The 17,110-nt window shown below is 50.2% G+C and overlaps 1 protein-coding gene across 16 annotated transcripts in view; it reads left to right on the top strand.

The window, feature by feature from the left end:
* Positions 1-17,110, top strand: part of PCBP3 (poly(rC) binding protein 3) — a 214,799-nt gene that overhangs the window by 177,561 nt on the left and 20,128 nt on the right. For 12 of the 16 annotated variants that reach the window (XM_059686708.1, XM_059686707.1, XM_059686709.1 and 9 more), the window contains 8 exons: positions 1,034-1,188; positions 3,590-3,613; positions 4,546-4,578; positions 7,341-7,457; positions 8,106-8,237; positions 8,987-9,115; positions 12,723-12,866; positions 16,549-16,590. In XM_059686708.1, coding sequence (XP_059542691.1) covers positions 1,034-1,188; positions 3,590-3,613; positions 4,546-4,578; positions 7,341-7,457; positions 8,106-8,237; positions 8,987-9,115; positions 12,723-12,866; positions 16,549-16,590 — 776 coding nt within the window. The remainder of the gene's footprint in view (positions 1-1,033; positions 1,189-3,589; positions 3,614-4,545; positions 4,579-7,340; positions 7,458-8,105; positions 8,238-8,986; positions 9,116-12,722; positions 12,867-16,548; positions 16,591-17,110) is intronic. The other 4 variants (XM_059686716.1, XM_059686720.1, XM_059686717.1 and 1 more) reach the window with 1 other exon arrangement.

The following is a 17,110-nucleotide window of genomic DNA, read 5'->3' on the forward strand; positions in this document are numbered from 1 at the left end:
TGATCTGAGAGTCCTCTCCCCACTGTTCACTCCAGCCCTCACCTGACCTTGTTTTAAATCCTTGCTGGTGCCTGTCTCATGAGGCTGCTCCTGTGAGGGTGAGGTGACCTGTCCTCAGAATCCAGCCCAGAGGAGGACACGATCCTCCACGAGAAGGGGCTGAAGCCAGGAGCCCCATGCAGCTGGGTGTGAGACTCAGGTCACTGCTTAGTCATTGTCCTCCATCAATCACCCATTCAGGCCAAGCCCCAAGGACCTGAGCACCAGCACACAGTCTTGGGGGCACGTTGTACTCTAGGCCCACTGCCTGAAATCACTGCTTGCCTGTAATTTATGAAGTAGAGCCTTCACTTTGCCTCGTGGGCTAAGCGCTGAGCCAGCCATCTGCAGAAAGTATACAGCAAACAGACCAATGATATGGGGGATTAAAGCATTTTCTGAAAACTTATAAAGGGGGACACTCAGCTATTTGGAAATTTAGTTGATATAGACTAAATCCACTTTATAAGTGAAAATTACCAAGGAATCTCAGCTCTAGATGCCAAGGACACACCACTACCTGAACTTTCCTGACTTTTTAAGGGTGAAGGGAGTCGCACTGGAAGGCTGGGGATCCTGGCACTGATGTAAAGGAAATGGGCAGAACTAACCTCACAGCAGAGGAGGCACTCACTGGATGCACATGCGGGCCTCAGGGCTTACTGGGTGACCCTGCTTCCCCTCCAGCACCTAAGAGAGCTGTTCCTTTGTTACAGAGGGAAACTGAGGCCAGAGGGCTTGATGACCTGCACTTGTCATGCAGTTACTGAGCAGTGGGGCTGGATCTGTTCCTGGAGGGCTTTCCTTAGGCCCATTCCCTCTACTTCCCTGTACCCCATGCCACAGCAGGTCATTCCACGACGCTCTGGGAAGCCTTTCCCTGAGCCTCTGCCTCTCACCAGCAGCCTCCTGCCCCTCCAGAGGCTGGGACATCCTCCAGTGCATTGTCGGTTGATGTTCTCAGTTATCAGCAGCTGTGCCTTCTTCTTTCCAGGTGACACCATCTGGGCCCCATCTATCCTTCCTCTCGGCACCCTTGGCACCTTAAGCCACCACCCCCAGACGCATTTTGGGAGAAAGATGGAGTCCAAAGTCTCAGAAGGTGGCCTGAACGTGACCCTGACAATCCGCCTGTTGATGCATGGAAAGGTACAAAAGTATACGCCCTGCCCTGCCTTTGTCACTCCTCAGAAGGAAGGCAACAGACCAGCTGGGAGGAAGGGCGGTCTTGCCCAGAGCTGGGGCCTTTGCTTTGTATTATTCTTTTAAAAATTCTAAGCAATCTCAGACTTACAGAGCAGGAGCAGTCCAGCCTAAAGTACGCTTCTCCTGGAACCATATGAAACTAATAAGTTGCCCAGGTGACGTCCTATTCCCAAGTACCTTAGTGTGTATTTCCTACATGCACTGGCATTCTCCTCCATCACCACCTACACCATCAAGTCAGGACAGTGATGCTGATCTGTTCTGGCCACCTGACCACAGACTTCATTCACCATCCTAACCATCCCAGCACTGCTCTTCCTAACAGGGCACTCCGAGGTGCCCTCCCACTCCATGTCCTTGTCATGTCTCCAGCGTCTTTTAACCTGAAAGACTTGCCCTGGTCTTCCTTGGCCTTTCACCTTTGAATGTTTCTGTCCAGTTCTTTTGTAGAATATCCCTCACATTGGCTTTTTCTGATGTCAGGAAAGTTACCCAAGCTTTCCTATCATGTGGCCTAGATTTCAGGGTGTGTCCCATTCCAATCACCTAGTTAGAGAGATACATGCCAGGTGTCTCTGACTAGAGCTGCTTTTCCCCCACTAATAGGTAGATGCTTTGTAGATACCTAATTTGTCAGCAGGCTTTCAGTGCATCCACTTATTCATGTCTACATGGACTCAGGGTTTGTTGTTTTATTCTATTCCCTGTTCTGTCACTATTTATTTTGATACTCACATTGTCCATGACTTGGCCAATGGGGGTCCCTCCAGACTGGCTCTTACATCCCTTTGATGTGGCCGATCATTTTTATGCCTGGCTTCTGGCTCAAAATGCTGCTTATGTTTCATCTGGTGCTTTCCCTGCCATAGTCCTGGAATCAGCCATTTCTCCAAGAAGCCTGACTTCTTTGAGGGGAGGACTGTGTTTGAGGCTCAGATCAGGGCTCGTGGTGTGATCATCACCCTTGGTCTGTCATTGGTCCCAGACAGAGCTGAAAACATACATGTGTGCCTATATATGAATGTGTGTATGTACATGTGTGAATATTGTATTATCATATGCACATGCATACACATCTGCATATTTATTTACATATTGATCTCTCTAGATTTTGGGCCCCAGTATTTCATACCCCCAATTCCAGTCCAATGGCACAGGATCCATCCAAGCTCCCCCGCTGTCCCATGTTTGTGCCTTGAGAAGCCTGACTCTCAGGGGGCTGGCAGAGGCTCTGGCCTCATGCCTGTGGCTCTGCCCACCCAAGATTTCCAGGAGGGAAGGTGCTCACACAGAAAGAGCGTCCCTTTCTGTGATGGAGAGATGACCACCAGTCTTTCCTTCCCTTGACTGGGGTGGCATTTGGTCAAGGCTGTGGAAGCTGGGTGTGGACCATGGCAAGTAGTCTTGCGGTCAGTTGTATGGCCCCACCTCCAGCTGCAGCCACCACAACAAGCACCAAACCCTGCCCATGGGAGGTGAGTTCCCTGACCACCAGAGGGGTCACTACTTCGTACCCAGTTGCCTTTTGCTGCTTCATTCCCCACTGCATACCCCCTCCCCATGGCCTGGCGAAATGTTGTGATTGCTGAGGACAATGAGTTTTATTTTGAAAGATGTTGTTCTCTATGGCTAGAAGCGAACTGACTCTGCCTTCATGAGATGCACAGTAGCACCATGTGGGTCTGTTACAGGCAGAGAGGTACTGGGATGAGCAGGCCTGGCCGGAACCATGTGTCCAAACTGTCACAGGCTCCAGGCTTTAGCACCGTGGTGGCGAGTTTAAGGGTGTCTTTGAATGTTCTACCTTTTTAAAAAGTCAAGTAGCAAAGGGAGTGCTTATTTTTCTTTATATCACAAAATCAAGGGAGATTTTTTAAAATATTTTATTGATCTTTTTTTTTCAGAGAGGAAGGGAGAAGGATAGAGAATTAGAAACATCGATGAGAGAGAAACATCAATCAACTGCCTCCTGCACACCACCTACTGGGGATGTGCCAGCAACCCGCAGGCTGACGCTCTATCCACTGAGCCAAACTGGTTAGGGCTCAAGGGAGATTTTATTTTTCATCCATTTCTTGCAGGGTTTCCTTGCTGCCTTAAGTGCATAGGTGTGCCTTCCAACTTGTTTAGCTGGAAAGCAGCTAGCCATTCTCCTCTGCTCGGCTGTCTGTCAGTCAGAAGCACCAGTGGTGGTCAGATGGGCACAGAGGGACCCTCTGGACATAGGGCCTGCAAGCCTTTTTATGACCACCTATATGTCCCTTCCTCACGCATAACAGTGTCTGCCACAGAGTCCTTTCTCCTTCTGTTATATGACGTCAGCTTTTTGTGATTTTTCCTACAGGAAGTTGGAAGCATCATCGGGAAGGTAATTATTAAGTAAACTCTCTGCCTCTGTTGGGGTTTCTCTGCTTGGGGTGGGGGTGAGGGGTGGGAAGGGGGTTGTCCACGGGGCAGCAGCTTCTCCATGCAGTGAGGATCTCAGGAGAATCCCAAGACTCTCACTCTCAAGCTGAACCACTATGAAGCTGGTCTGAGAGCAGCCCCACCTCTTGCCACCCTGATAGCCAGACCTTCCTACCGGGTGTGAGAGCTCAGTAAGAATTCCTTTACTTCCATTCATTACAGTGGTCACCTGCCTCTGTGAGTGGTAGTGAGTCTCTTTCATTTCCATTCCAAAACTGAAGAAACATTCCTGGGGAAAAGTCAGAACCCATTTGGAGCCTGTGCCTGTAGGAGAGGTCAGGGTTGAGGCACTGCCCTCCTGTTGGTCCCATTTTGACCACCTCAGGACCCCTGGTTTCCTAAGTGGTCCCTGTGCAGTGGGGGCACCTCCAATGCTCAAAGTCCAGCTCTTTACCTCAGGGGGTCTCCCCATTCCTGCACCCATGCACCTGGTCCTGCTTTGCCTGTGATGAAGATGGGGATGGCTATGACCTGGGTGTATCCCATTTCCACTCCATGGAGCAGGTGCCCTGGCCAAGTGTGGTGCCCAGTCAGGTCCCTGGGTCTCAACCCATCTGCCCACAGAGCCTCGTGCCCCTGCGTGAGCAGCTGGGTTTCCTCCTCTGTGGGCTCATGAGCCAGATGTGCTGAGGGCTCAGTGAATCACATGTATGTCAGGCTCTGGATGGAACCTGTAGGGAGCCCTGCTTTCTGAGGACCTGCTGCCCTCTTGCCCCGGGACATACTGGGGTGCAGGAGCTCCTGACATTTCATGCTGCTGCACCAAACTCAGGGGTTTGCCTGTAGTGGGCCCCTGAGTGACCTTTCTTCCTGTTGTCTAAATCTTTCTTCCAGAAAGGAGAAACTGTGAAAAAGATGCGTGAAGAGGTAAGTTTGCGTGCATTAGCTGCATCCTGTCTCCAATAGGCCGGAAGGCCACAGCAGACACTGCACTAGATGAGGGGCACACAACAGCTCGGAGGCCCCTGCCCTCAACACCCATACCCCCGAGGTTTCCGCAGGAGCTGTCATGGGCACAGTGCATCCTTACTGGTCACTTGATTCCTTTCTCTAATTAAAATCTCACTGTGGAGGGCAGTACTGGAGAGAATTTTACTGTTTCGTGCTGAGCTTTCCCCTTCAGGGACCAACTGGATATGTTTTCATCAGTTATTAAAGAAGCCAACCCATTACTGGCCCCACGGCTTTTTTTTTTTTCTTGTTGCTAATTCTTTTTTTTTTTTAATTAAATCTTTATTGTTCAGATTATTACAGTTGTTCCTCTTTTTCCCCCCATAGATCCCCTCCACCCAGTTCCCACCCCACCCTCAGCCCTCACCGCCCCCCCCCCCGCACTGTCCTCATCCATAGGTGCACGATTATTGTCCAGTCTCTTCCCGCATCCCCCACACCCCTTTGCCCCCAAGAATAGTCAGTCCACTCCCTTTCTATGCCCCTGATTCTATTATAATCATCAGTTCATTCTGTTCATCAGATTATTTATTCACTTGATTTTTAGATTCACTTGTTGATAGATGTGTATTTGTTGTTCATAATTTGTATCTTTACCTTTTTTTTCTTCCTCCTCTTCTTAAAGGAGACCTTTCAGCATTTCATATAATACTGGTTTGGTGGTGATGAACTCCTTTAGCTTTTCCTTATCTGTGAAGCTCTTTATCTGACCTTCAATTCTGAATGATAGCTTTGCTGGATAAAGTAATCTTGGTTTTAGATTCTTGGTATTCATCACTTTGAATATTTCTTGCCACTCTTTTCTGGCCTGCAAAGTTTCTGTTGAGAAATCAGCTGACAGTCGTATGGATACTCCCTTGTAGGTAATTGACTGTCTTTATCTTGCTGCTTTTAAGATTTTCTCTTTGTCTTTTGCTCTTGGCATTTTAATTATGATGTGTCTTGGTATGGTCCTCTTTGGATTCCTTTTGTTTGGAGTTCTCTGCGCTTCCTGGACTTGTAAGTCTATTTCTTTCAGCAGGTAGGGGAAGTTTTCTGTCATTATTTCTTCAAATAGGTTTTCAATATCTTTCCCTCTCTCTTCTTCTGGCACCCCTATAATTCGGATGTTGGTACACTTGAAGCTGTCCCAGAAACTCCTTACACTATCTTCGTATTTTTGGATTCTTTTTTCATTTTGCTTTTCCAGTTGGGTGTTTTTTGGTTCTTCATCTTTCAAATCTTTGACTTGATTCTTGCGATCCTCTAGTCTGCTGTTGGAACTCTGCATAATATCCTTTATTTCAGTCAGTGTATGCTTAATTTCTAGTTGGTCCTTTTTCATAACCTTGAGTGTCTCACTAGATTTCTTGAGGGTCTCACTACATTTATCGGCAGTTTCTAGAAAGTTCTTGAAAAACCTTAAAAGTGTGGTTTTGAACTCTATATCCAGTCGTTTGCTTTCCTGCATTTCTGTCATTTGTGACCTGTTTCATTGTCTCCGCATTTTTTATGCTTCCCTATGTTGGTAGAGTGGCTTTGTGTGCTAGGTGTCCTATAGGGCCCAGTGGCTCAGCCTCCCCAATTACCTGAGGTGGACACGCTTGGTGCACCCCTTTGTGAGCTTCTTGCACAGTCTTGTTGTAGTTAAGCCTTGATTGTTGTAGGTATCACTGGGAGGAATTGACCTCCAGGCCAATTGGCTATGAGAATCAGCTGTGTCTACGGTGGGAGAACTTCTGTGCTGAAGACACCCTTCTGGAGCAAGACTTGCTTCAGTGGGGCTTTGGTGCTCACTGAGTCTGCCCCCTTAGTGTGTCCCTTATGGATCTGAGGAGTTGTAATCTGGATGGTCCCACTCTGACCACTGGGTACACTGGCTCTTGGATATAAGGAGGTGCTAATTTAGCCTCTGCCTGAGGCTACCCAGCAGGAGCTACGAAGAGATCTGCAGATTCCCCTTCCTTGTTTAGGGTTTGGAGGTGCCCAGCTGAGGCCCAGCTGTGAAGCAATGCAAGCTGCTGTGGGGCCTTGGGCCTTCTCTTGGAAGTTCTGGGTCTGTCTGGCCCAGCTGCAGTTTGTTAGGTAATTTTCAGATTGCAAAGGGCCAGGGCATTTATATGCAAAAGCCTCTGCCTCAGCTTGGGTGGGGCAGGGTCTCAGGGAATCAACAGGGCGGAGCAAGCAGCTATGGCTGATCCTCAGCCCTGCCCTAAGGGGCCCCGAGTCTCAGTGTCCCAGTAATTGCTGCAAGCACCTCTGAGAGAAAGCCGCCCTCGAGTTCCGATTTCTGCCCGCTGCCAGACAGTCCAGTTTCTCCCCGTATGAGTCTGGGTCCCCATATTCTTCCCGGAACTGGAGTTCAGAGCAGTCGGGGGCTTGTGACTCCCTCCCGATTCAAAAAGACAGCCTCGTCCTCAGTTGCCAGCCCTTACCACGTGCGCCTCCGTACCTCTGCACTTTACTTCCACAGCTCCTCTGAGTCTCTCTGTGCTTCTCTATTTCCTTCTAGTTGTAGAATTTCCACTCAGCCAGCCTTCCTGTAGTTCTGGATGATGTCCATTTTGTCTTTTAGTTGTATTTTTGAATTTGTTGTGGGAGGCAGCAATTTCTGGTGTTTACCTATGCCACCATCTTGGTTTTCTATCTGGCCCCACGGCTTTAATGTAGTTTCTGGGGTTTGCTCAACTCCCTTCTAGAGTGGTGCCCGTATCAACATCTCGGAGGGAAACTGTCCAGAAAGAATCGTGACCATCACGGGCCCAACTGATGCCATCTTCAAGGCCTTCGCTATGATCGCCTATAAGTTTGAGGAGGTAAGATGCACCCACTCAAGATAGGCAGTGGACAGGGCTGGACCTAGGTGGTTCTTGGGCACCTGTGTTAGTGAGTCACAACTTAAAGTTTGTATGTATTTTTATTTTGAAATTGCCTAAAATTATTTAAAGATACATTTCATGTGTTTTATTCAGAGGATGATCAAGCTGGAGAATACATTTGGAAAAATGTGTCACCCCGTCTGTCCAAACCTCCAGGCTCTACCAGGCCCTAAGGGCAAATATCAGGCCCTGAGTCTAGGCGCCCTCCAATCTGTGCCCTACCCTGTCCACAGCAGCATGGTGGCCGCTCTGACACATGTCTCTGTGGTCCCCTCTGTCCATCCCACCACCCTCTCCTTGGCCTTCAAGCCTCTGTAACCAGCCAGCCTGGCTGCTGTGCCCTCTTTCTGCACATTTAGCCATTTTCCAGGGTGTGTGCTCCTCCATCTAGAAGCGCATGCATCTCTACCCTGGTCCTCTTCCCCCTGGACTGGGAGCTGCTCAAGAAAGGGCCCTTACCACTGGTCTCTGCAGCCTGTGTCCCCTACCTCCTGGCTTGTCAAGGGCTCCAAGCATAACCTTGCTTCCACACTCTCGGTGTTCACACACAGGCTGTTAGCCAACAGTCACACCTTCCATCCCCAGGACATCATCAACTCCATGAGCAACAGCCCTGCCACCAGCAAGCCCCCGGTGACGCTGAGGTTGGTGGTCCCCGCCAGTCAGTGCGGCTCCCTGATTGGCAAAGGCGGTTCCAAGATCAAGGAGATCAGGGAGGTAACAGGACCCTTCCCAGCCCGGTGGGTGCTGAGCCACTGGGTGGGTAAGGAGGTATGTGCAGAGGTGCCAGGTACTGTGAGGGAGGGGCATATGCCCCGATTGAGAATAGGCAGGGGACTCCTGGGACAGAACAGATTATAGCACTCCACCCCAGTCATGTGGCTCTGGGGCACAGAGGCCCTACACAAGGGGCTTGTGGTCTCTGCCCCAGTTTCCTGGAAAAACAGCTGGGATGGAGTTGGCAGGAGCTGCAGACTCTATGGTCACATGTTCATTCATTTCAAGGAAAGCCTAATCCCTCCCAGAAGGAGGGCGGCCATCCAATCTGCATTCTTTCAAGAACAAGAGGTCACAAATTTATTTAGGCCCATCTAGAATCCATCTTTCTCTGTGACCTAAAACTCCACAGAGGAGAAAGAATTCCACACATTTGAAAAAATATGACTTTCATCTCCTGCAAATGCCTGTCTGCCTGTTAAAATGCCTCCTAGGCAGTGATGCTTGCCATGCACAAGCTCTGTGCTGGACAGCAGTGGGCTGAGATAGCTGAGACCAGCCCACAGGGGCTCCCCAAAGAAACATGCAGAGGGCCTGCATGGAGGGGGCAACATCGGGGTAATGTAGGGGTGGCTTTCCAATGCAGTGTGCCTTAGACACACCCTCAAGAGAATCCAGGAAGCACTACTTTGGCACTCACTGCCTCCTCCTCCCTCTGCCATGCTCCTTCCAACATCTGGTCTCTCTAGTCCACAGGTGCCCAGGTCCAGGTGGCTGGGGACATGCTGCCCAACTCCACAGAGCGGGCAGTGACCATCTCAGGGACTCCTGACGCCATCATCCAGTGTGTCAAGCAGATCTGTGTGGTCATGCTGGAGGTACAGTTTCTGTATCCGTGCTCATGGCCGGCCTTCCTTCAGTCCAAGCTGGCTGTGGCTACTTAGTGTCGGTGGTGGCAAAGGCTTTGGTGCCTCAGGGGCCCTGAGGATTCACGAGGTTAGGGTTGTATGGGGTCCAGGTATCAGAAATGTGTCCCAGATCCCTGATCTAGGCCCAAGGTCACATGAGTAGAAGCCGTGCTGGGCGCTGTGAGAGGGGCAGTGCTGGTGCCTGCCCCCTGTAGGGTGGGTCTGTCATCTTCATTGGGAAAGCAGGGGAGAGGACACATGGGGAGGCATGTGCCCCTCACTTTATTTCTGGAACTGGGTGAAAAGTTATTAGTCCGTGATGTGAGGGTGCTTTAATAAAGGTTTGGGCCTTAAAAACAGTGCAAGTCTGCAATGGAACAGGTCTGCTCTGGATACAAGTTTGCACCGGAGAGGGATCTGGGTCTGCGCTGGAGATGGGACTGTGCTGGAGATGAGCACTGGAGGTGGAAAGGCTGCTTGCTGTGGACAAAACTCCTCCCGCTGAGCTAGCTGAAGTTATCTGAGCCCGCACAAAGGGCAGGACTTAGGAAAAGCACATACAAATGCCCAAATTGTAAAGACAGAATAGTATACAAAGGGATTAAAAGCCAAAAGAGAAGCAAAGACGGTACAACCTCTTTGAAATTTTGGGGAAAAACCCTGAAATTTAAATTTCAACCAATACCCAAAATGCAAGAGTCATTGAAGCAATCAGTAGTTCTCTTTCTTTAAGCTAAAATGAAGTCATCCTGCCTCAAATGAAAGGTTCCAACAGTTGTGCTGGGGGCCAGGCTGCCAGGCCCCTCCTCTGCCCCCTGCTCATGGTCCCTGGGCCTGAGGATCTGCTAGAAAGTGACCGCCTCAGCAATCTCCCATGGGAAATAAAGCCTCGCTGGCCGCTCTGGGCTTATCTCTCTTTTGTACTTGGCTTGGTGTTAAAACCCATGTCCAACTCTTTAAAAAAAATTGTAGTTTTTATTTTCTTAAAGTATGATATTTTGTGACATCAAAAATTATTTTCTAAATGTTGTTCTGAAGTTTCCCCAACCATTGGTCATAGTGACAGTTGGTGCTAACCATGTTCCCTTTAGTGTCCGGCTGCTGGGACCCCAGAGGGCCACATGGACAGTGGCAACTGGCCTGGGAACCTGAGTGCTGACAGATGGCCATCTGTGAAGCAGCAGTGGGCACCTCAGGATGGCAGAGTGATATGAACAGTTCCAATATTGACACAGTCACCCACATACCTAATCAAGGGTCAGAACAGAACTTGTGGTCTCCTCAGAACTCCTCCCAAGTGGCATTGCTTGTGCCACATTCATGGTCAGACAGCCCCTGGAAGTAGGCTTGACCCTCATTGACTTTGGGGTGCTGGCACCCCCAAGACCATGGCTGGAACTGCCCTGTCTCCTTCCTGATGGCTGGAGGCTTATGTGGACGGTGAATGGTGAAGTGCACGTGGCAACATGAATGATAAACATTGGGTGGAGGTAATGCCTTGTTCTTGTCAGTGTCATGACGCTCTCGGAGGTTGGGAGCAGCCCTCCTACTTGGAGAAGAAGATTCATTGCTCCTGGTAACAGTTGGGTTTATTTCTAACTGAAGAGTTACTGTACAAATAGAGCAGAAGACCAGAGGATTTCCAGGCATGGCTACAGGGTGGGCCTCCCACCCTTGAAAGTACTATTGAGACCCTGGGTGCAGGCAAGTTGGGTGAGACCCTGTGGAGAACAACCCACAGCTGCACTTTTCCCAAGGGGGAGCAGGACAGGGGGCTGTAATCAGCCTCTTCTCCATCAGAGGAAGTCGGGAATCAGGAATCCTAATTCAGAATCGGCAAGATGGCCTGGAAGAGCTCGCAGTATCAGGATTGCAGATGCTACCATTGATGGGGTCAGAGGGCACCATGCAGCAGGGATGATGGGCCAAGCAATGGCATGAGTAGCACGATGCCCAGCTCAGGAATGGGAGCAGCAGCCAGACTGAGTCATCTGCTTGAGGCAGTGAGAACAGTCCCTCATTCACTCTCGGTTTAGTCATGATTCTTCCACAGTGAGCCCTGAGTCCAGTCTGAGACCACAATGAGCCTCAGTTTGCACAGAGACATTTTGGGAGGCTCAATCATAACTACCAAAATACTAAACCCCAAATACCAGCTGGGGTCAGCTCACAGGTCTTCTCAACACCCCTTGCACTTTATGGCAAGGTTGTTCAGCACTACCAGGGTCACACAACTGGACCAAGTTGAACAGCACAGCCAAGGTCACACAGCATTGTCAAGGGGACACAATCTGTTCAAGGTCTCATGATGTGGCCTGGGCTGCAGAGTTGAAGCTGCTACCCACACTGCTGTCCCACATGGCTGTGTGTTTTGGGTGGAGGCACTCTAATATCACACCCGACTGGCCAGGTTGTGGGCTGGGCCTGTATGGGCCATGGCCTCCAGAACTCCAAGCAGGGACTTGCTTCCCTGCCCCACTCCTTCTGCCTCTGGCTGGTGGTGCCACTGACTCAGGAACTCTCGACGTGGTCACCAGGCCTGGCCTATGGCCTCTGCAACCAGGGAAGACTATCCACCAGGGGGACAAGGAGGACTTGATTGCCTCTGACCAAGGTGTTAGGTTGACTTTATCGGAATCTGGCAGAATATCATTCACCAGAAGATAAGAATCCTATATTTTTGGACACAGAATAATCAAAGGAAATTATAGCAAACTTCATCATGACTATGGAATATTTCCTTTGGACTCGGTGCTTTAAAAAAAAATGGCTTTCACTCTGTAAAATACATGATTGTCTAACCACTATATTGTACACCTGAAACTAATACAGAATAATACTGAACATGAACTATAATTGAAAAGGAAAAAAGTATGGGAGGAAAAGTATGGCAGCAGGGGAGGTCACTTACAAAGAACTAAAAAGAAAAATTGCTTTTTAAAAAAAGAGTGAAATTGGATGTTTCTAATTTTGCTATGATGTCAGCTGGACATCACCACAGGCCAAGCAAAGCTTTGGGGCACTGGGCCTGAAGGGCCCATGGTGGAGCTATGCACAGCCCAGCTTATTTGGGAGGATCCAAGGGAAAAGGAGAGTTTTTCTCTCAGGACAACCCCAGGCTAACACACAGGTGGAGCAACAGCGTCTAGGCCTGGAGGCAGCTGTCTGTTCATCTGAACATCGTGGGGGGTCGGGGGAGAGGGGGTCGCGCCAGCAAGGACAGGGTCACGTCTTTCCTTCTTAGCCTGTTCTCAGACCCATACTCCTCACTGTCCTGCTGGGGTGATAGGTGCCCATGTGGGGTGATTGGCACCATGTGGGGCAATTAGGGCAATGGTTAAGAGGAGGAGGGAGGTGACCTTCTGGAGGAAACTGGGGTGGTGAGGGTAAGATTTCAAGCAGGTGCCCTCTAACTCTGGGGCATCCCCCTACCCCTCTGGCACTGCAAGCCTGGGGCACTGGGACAGGTTAGGGTACAGTGGTGGGCGGGCTCAGGAAGGAGGTCTCCCCACCCTCATGACTGCCACGCTGTGAGACTGTCTAACGATCTCTCTTCCTCTCCTGTCCCTTTTCCTAGTCCCCACCGAAAGGTGCCACCATTCCCTACCGCCCAAAGCCCGCCTCCACCCCTGTCATTTTTGCAGGTGGTCAGGTAAGAGCCGACCCGCTCGCGGCCTCCACTGCCAACCTCAGCCTTTTACTGCAGCCCCCGCCGCTGCCCGTTAGTGCACTCAGGTTTTCTCCCTTCTCACGTGCACGTCTCCTGCCCCCTGTGCGCTGGATGCAGAGCTCTCCCGGCCCACTGCCAGGCACCCGCAGTGGGCAGTGGGGTGGATGTGGGCTGCCATGTGAGAAAGACTGAGCTGTGCAGTGTCCAGCAGACAGAAAAGGCCAAGGAGGATGCCCTGTGGAGTCTGGGCCCCAGAAACATCTCCCTGACTGGGCACAGTCTCACACAGTTCTGCCTGGGCTGCGCCTGCTCAAATCTAGCTCTCAGGTGTTTTTAAGAAGTGCAGATAGGAGGGCCAGGAGCATTACAGGTGACTTTAATGACTCCTGGTTGAGACATGTAGGACTGTAAGAGCTAGGGTCCTATTTTCCCCTGAAACACACATTCCCAATTTTCCACAGATGAGTTCCTAGGAGCACATGAGGGAAGAGTCATGCCTCTGAGGAAGGAAAAGCTGCCCAGTCAGATGAGAGCCTTGCTGATCACAGGAGGCCGTGAACGTCCGCTTCACACACCTGTTGTTTTGGCCGGAGCCACTGCCCTCTTTGCTGTCCTACCAAGAAGGGCTTAGAAGGCCAGGGGTCACAGAGAAATTTTATGCAAGACCAGCAGTTAACTTAGTAGGGCCTAGAGAGAACTGAAGAGATGGAGCTGTGCCCAGAGATGTCTGAGCAGGAGCTTTGTCCCACTCACCTCAGGGTTGCTTGGCTCCAGTAGATGGATGGACTTTGAAAATGCCCAGCCAGTGGTGCCTGGAGGAGCTCTGCGTCCAGTTGGCAGTGATTTGTGTCTTTGTTCAAGGGAGGGTTAAGACAGACTTACCACAGGGGATCTAGGTCAGGAGAGCATGGCCATGATGTTCTACATTATCATTAAAAAAGAAAGGAAAGAGGCAAATAACAGCTTTCTCCATGTTTCTCTTTACCATGTAAAGGAATCTTATCTGATCTTCAGCATTGACTCATGTTAGGTGAAGAACAGGGTATGTGTTTCTACATTTTTACTAGCATCTGAGTGACGCAGTGGCTCCCACTTGTTTCCCAGCATCCCCATCCAGATACCGCCGCCCCCACGGATTTGTGGCATCTCTTGTCCACCGCCTGACTCACATTGTCTCCCAATGTCCATGGCCTTTGCCAGGGGAACCTTCACACTCACCCATCCTCCTACTACAGCCCCAGGTTGAAAAGGGAGGCCCTGAGGCAGGGACCTAAGGACCCAAGGCTATGCCCCTCCTCACCAACCTTAGGTTGGTGATGGGGAGTCACAGTGGACCTTGTTCAAGTCTGTTTTCTTTCCCCCCACAGTTGTGGTAAGTTAGCAGGTTAGTTACCTGTGTGGTCTTGATGCTAAAGTAGGAACAAACCTATGATCACCCCTCGGTGAAGTATGGGACTTTACTTAAAAGGGATGCACATTAATATTAACACAAACAGGGGCCCAGGAAGACCTGGCTGGGGTGGGCTGTGGTCAGCACCTTGCCACCCATCTCATCTTCTTACCTGTAAAACAATGGCAGCAGGCCCACCTCTCAGTCACCGTCATCATCAGCACCTGTCCCGAGGCTATCGCCAGGCTGTCCATCTTAACCCGGCACCTGTGAACCTTGGGACAGTCTGATCCAGCCAGTGTCCAGTCCTGGTCATCTGTTGTGGGGGGGGGGGCGGGTAAAGTCACATGAGAGTCACCACTGTACTGCAGGTAATGAGGCAGAGGAGCCACAGTACAGACTCAGAAATGAAGGTGTAAATGAGACCTAACCCAACAAGGGGTCCCTTCCAAATTCAGACCCTACGCTGCCCACATAGGGCACACTGCAAACCTGGACTTTAGAGAGGTGTGGCCTGAGACTCACCCTGACTTATCTGTGTGAAGATACTCCTCCCTGCAGGTGGCCTGCCTGTGGTCATGACATGCCCCTGGAGGTCTTGGTGGTGGAGGTGGTCACAGCTTGTCCGGTAGGTGCTCCGCTACAGAGAGGTAGTTCCCACTTCTCCAGCTTGTGACAGATGACACAGGTTTCATCTCGACCAAACATTTGATCTGTCTGTCTACCTCTACCTCTCTCCAGAGAGAATAGTCAGCTGCACAAACAGTTTAAGCAGAACTGAAGACCACAGCCACCCTAGTAAGGGAAGACGAGTCAGAAACTTAAGATATCCGGGCAAAGACCTACCCTGTCGGACGCATGTGCAGCTCCACTCAGACATGCAGGGATTCGGTACAGCAAGTCAGGCCTGTCACCCTGCCTGCTCTGTGGGGGCAGTGTGTCCCAGGTCAGTGTATGTTTGGTGACACACTGGACCATGGCCTGGTGGTACCTCCAAAAACCCTGAAAGTGAGGTGTGGATACAATTCCTGTGGACTCATAACACAAGCACAGGCAGCACCCACTACCCTTTCCCCAGGACACTTGCTCTATCTGATAAGATTCCTTTACTTCCCATGAAGTGACAGACCAGGGCCTGTCTTCCCGTGGTCCCTGTCCAATGGCTGGCTGGTCTTTAATTCACAGCCGTGCTGTTTATGATGAAAACTCAGCAGATGCAAAAAAAAAAAAACACAAACAAAAAAACACCATTTGGCAGAACCTTGGAAACCACCCTCAGCTTGGAGTCCGTGGAAGAGACTCTTGGATGGGCTTGAGGTTTCCCTCTCAGATTCAGAGAGACCCATGTGAGTGGGCATCAGGTGTGCATGTAGGACATGACATGGGGGCCCCACATGGCCGGGTGCTAGAACCCATGTTCCTCCACACCTGAGCCACCCCATGCCTGTAGGCGCGAGTGTGCTGGCCTGGGGCTGGTGTGCACACTCCATGTCACTGAGGCTTAGTCTTTGGTCTTTACTCTCCCTTGACTCTGTGTGATTTGTTTTTTGACCATGAGTTTCTGGAAGCATCTTAGTTGATAGACTATCGAGGCAGGTGGGGTGGGTGGGATCTCTGTGTGTCAGGGGTGTTGTGTAGGGAACAGGTGGAAGAGGCTTCAGGGCCTCACACTCGCTGTGGCTGGTCCAGTCACTGTCTTGAAGGCTAGTGAAACTGTGAAACCAAACGAGGCCTTGGGACCCATCCTGGTCCCCCTGGGAGCTGTGCCATGAGTGTGCTACCCGCCAAATCACAATAGCCACCCTGTCCTCAGAGGTTAAAAGATGAACTGGTTAATCTCTGAATGATTTGGGTGCATTTCTTACTTAATCTGGCTTTTGCAAAATTAGTTTTGAGTCACCTCTTAAAGGTTTCTCTTTTTTTGTTTGGTTTTCTTGGCATAAATATTTCCTAAAAATGTGTACTCGTGATTGATTAAATATTCAAAAGGTTAATTATTAGTAAACTATAACAGGGGTCAGATCATTCTCAGTGTTTTCCTTTCAAGAAACTGGGGGTGTGGGAGTCAGAAACATTGAGGGGTGTCATTTTCTTCTCTCCCCACTGACTTGACTTCCTGCAGGCCTCTAGGAAGTGGGGTGCAACTCCCTGGCTTATGTGTGTGATTGTAGCTACAGCCAGCAAGGGGCGCTGTCGAGGCTTGACTCCAGATCACTTCCCTTTGTCCTACAGGATTGGGGCAGGTGGCCTGGGGCCAGTTCACATGAAAGTCCCCCCCAGGAGAAAGCCTGTTCTGCAGGGGAGGGTTGCTACTTCCCAAGCTGACAGTGTTTCTCTCTCTAGGCCTACACGATCCAGGGACAGTACGCCATCCCGCACCCAGATGTGAGTTTTCACTTTGTTTGCCTTCCCTTCTCTTCTTGTTACCATTTACTACCTGCATGTTGCTGTGAACTGCTACAATATTAATATTAAGCAATAATATTAATAGCGTTCTCTCAGTGTTCCTGACCTCTGTCGTATCCAAATGACCTTGAATAACCTTTAATGTCTTAGCACTAATTCTACTCATGTGGAGGACTTGGCCTGATGTCAAATTGTTTTAATTGTTGCTGCAGCCAGTGGGGGCTTTCCTCCACACACAAGGTGGGTGGTGACTGCAGGACTGCCTTGAACCTGGCGTCCGCCCCACCCCCTATGGGCAGGAGTAGCAGTGTCTTACAAGCATCTAAGAAGTGAGATGACCTGTTTTCAAACAAGTCTGATATGTGTCAAAAAGGGTATTTGAACACCCAGTGAGGCTACACTCTCCCATTTCGAAGCCCTCGTTGAAACAGAGTCCACACGTGTATGAAGGCCAATGGTGACAGACCTCGGTTTCATTCTAGAGTTAGTAACATCAGTG

This window comes from Myotis daubentonii, chromosome 3 (genome assembly GCF_963259705.1).
Source record: "Myotis daubentonii chromosome 3, mMyoDau2.1, whole genome shotgun sequence".
Lineage (NCBI taxonomy): Eukaryota > Metazoa > Chordata > Mammalia > Chiroptera > Vespertilionidae > Myotis > Myotis daubentonii.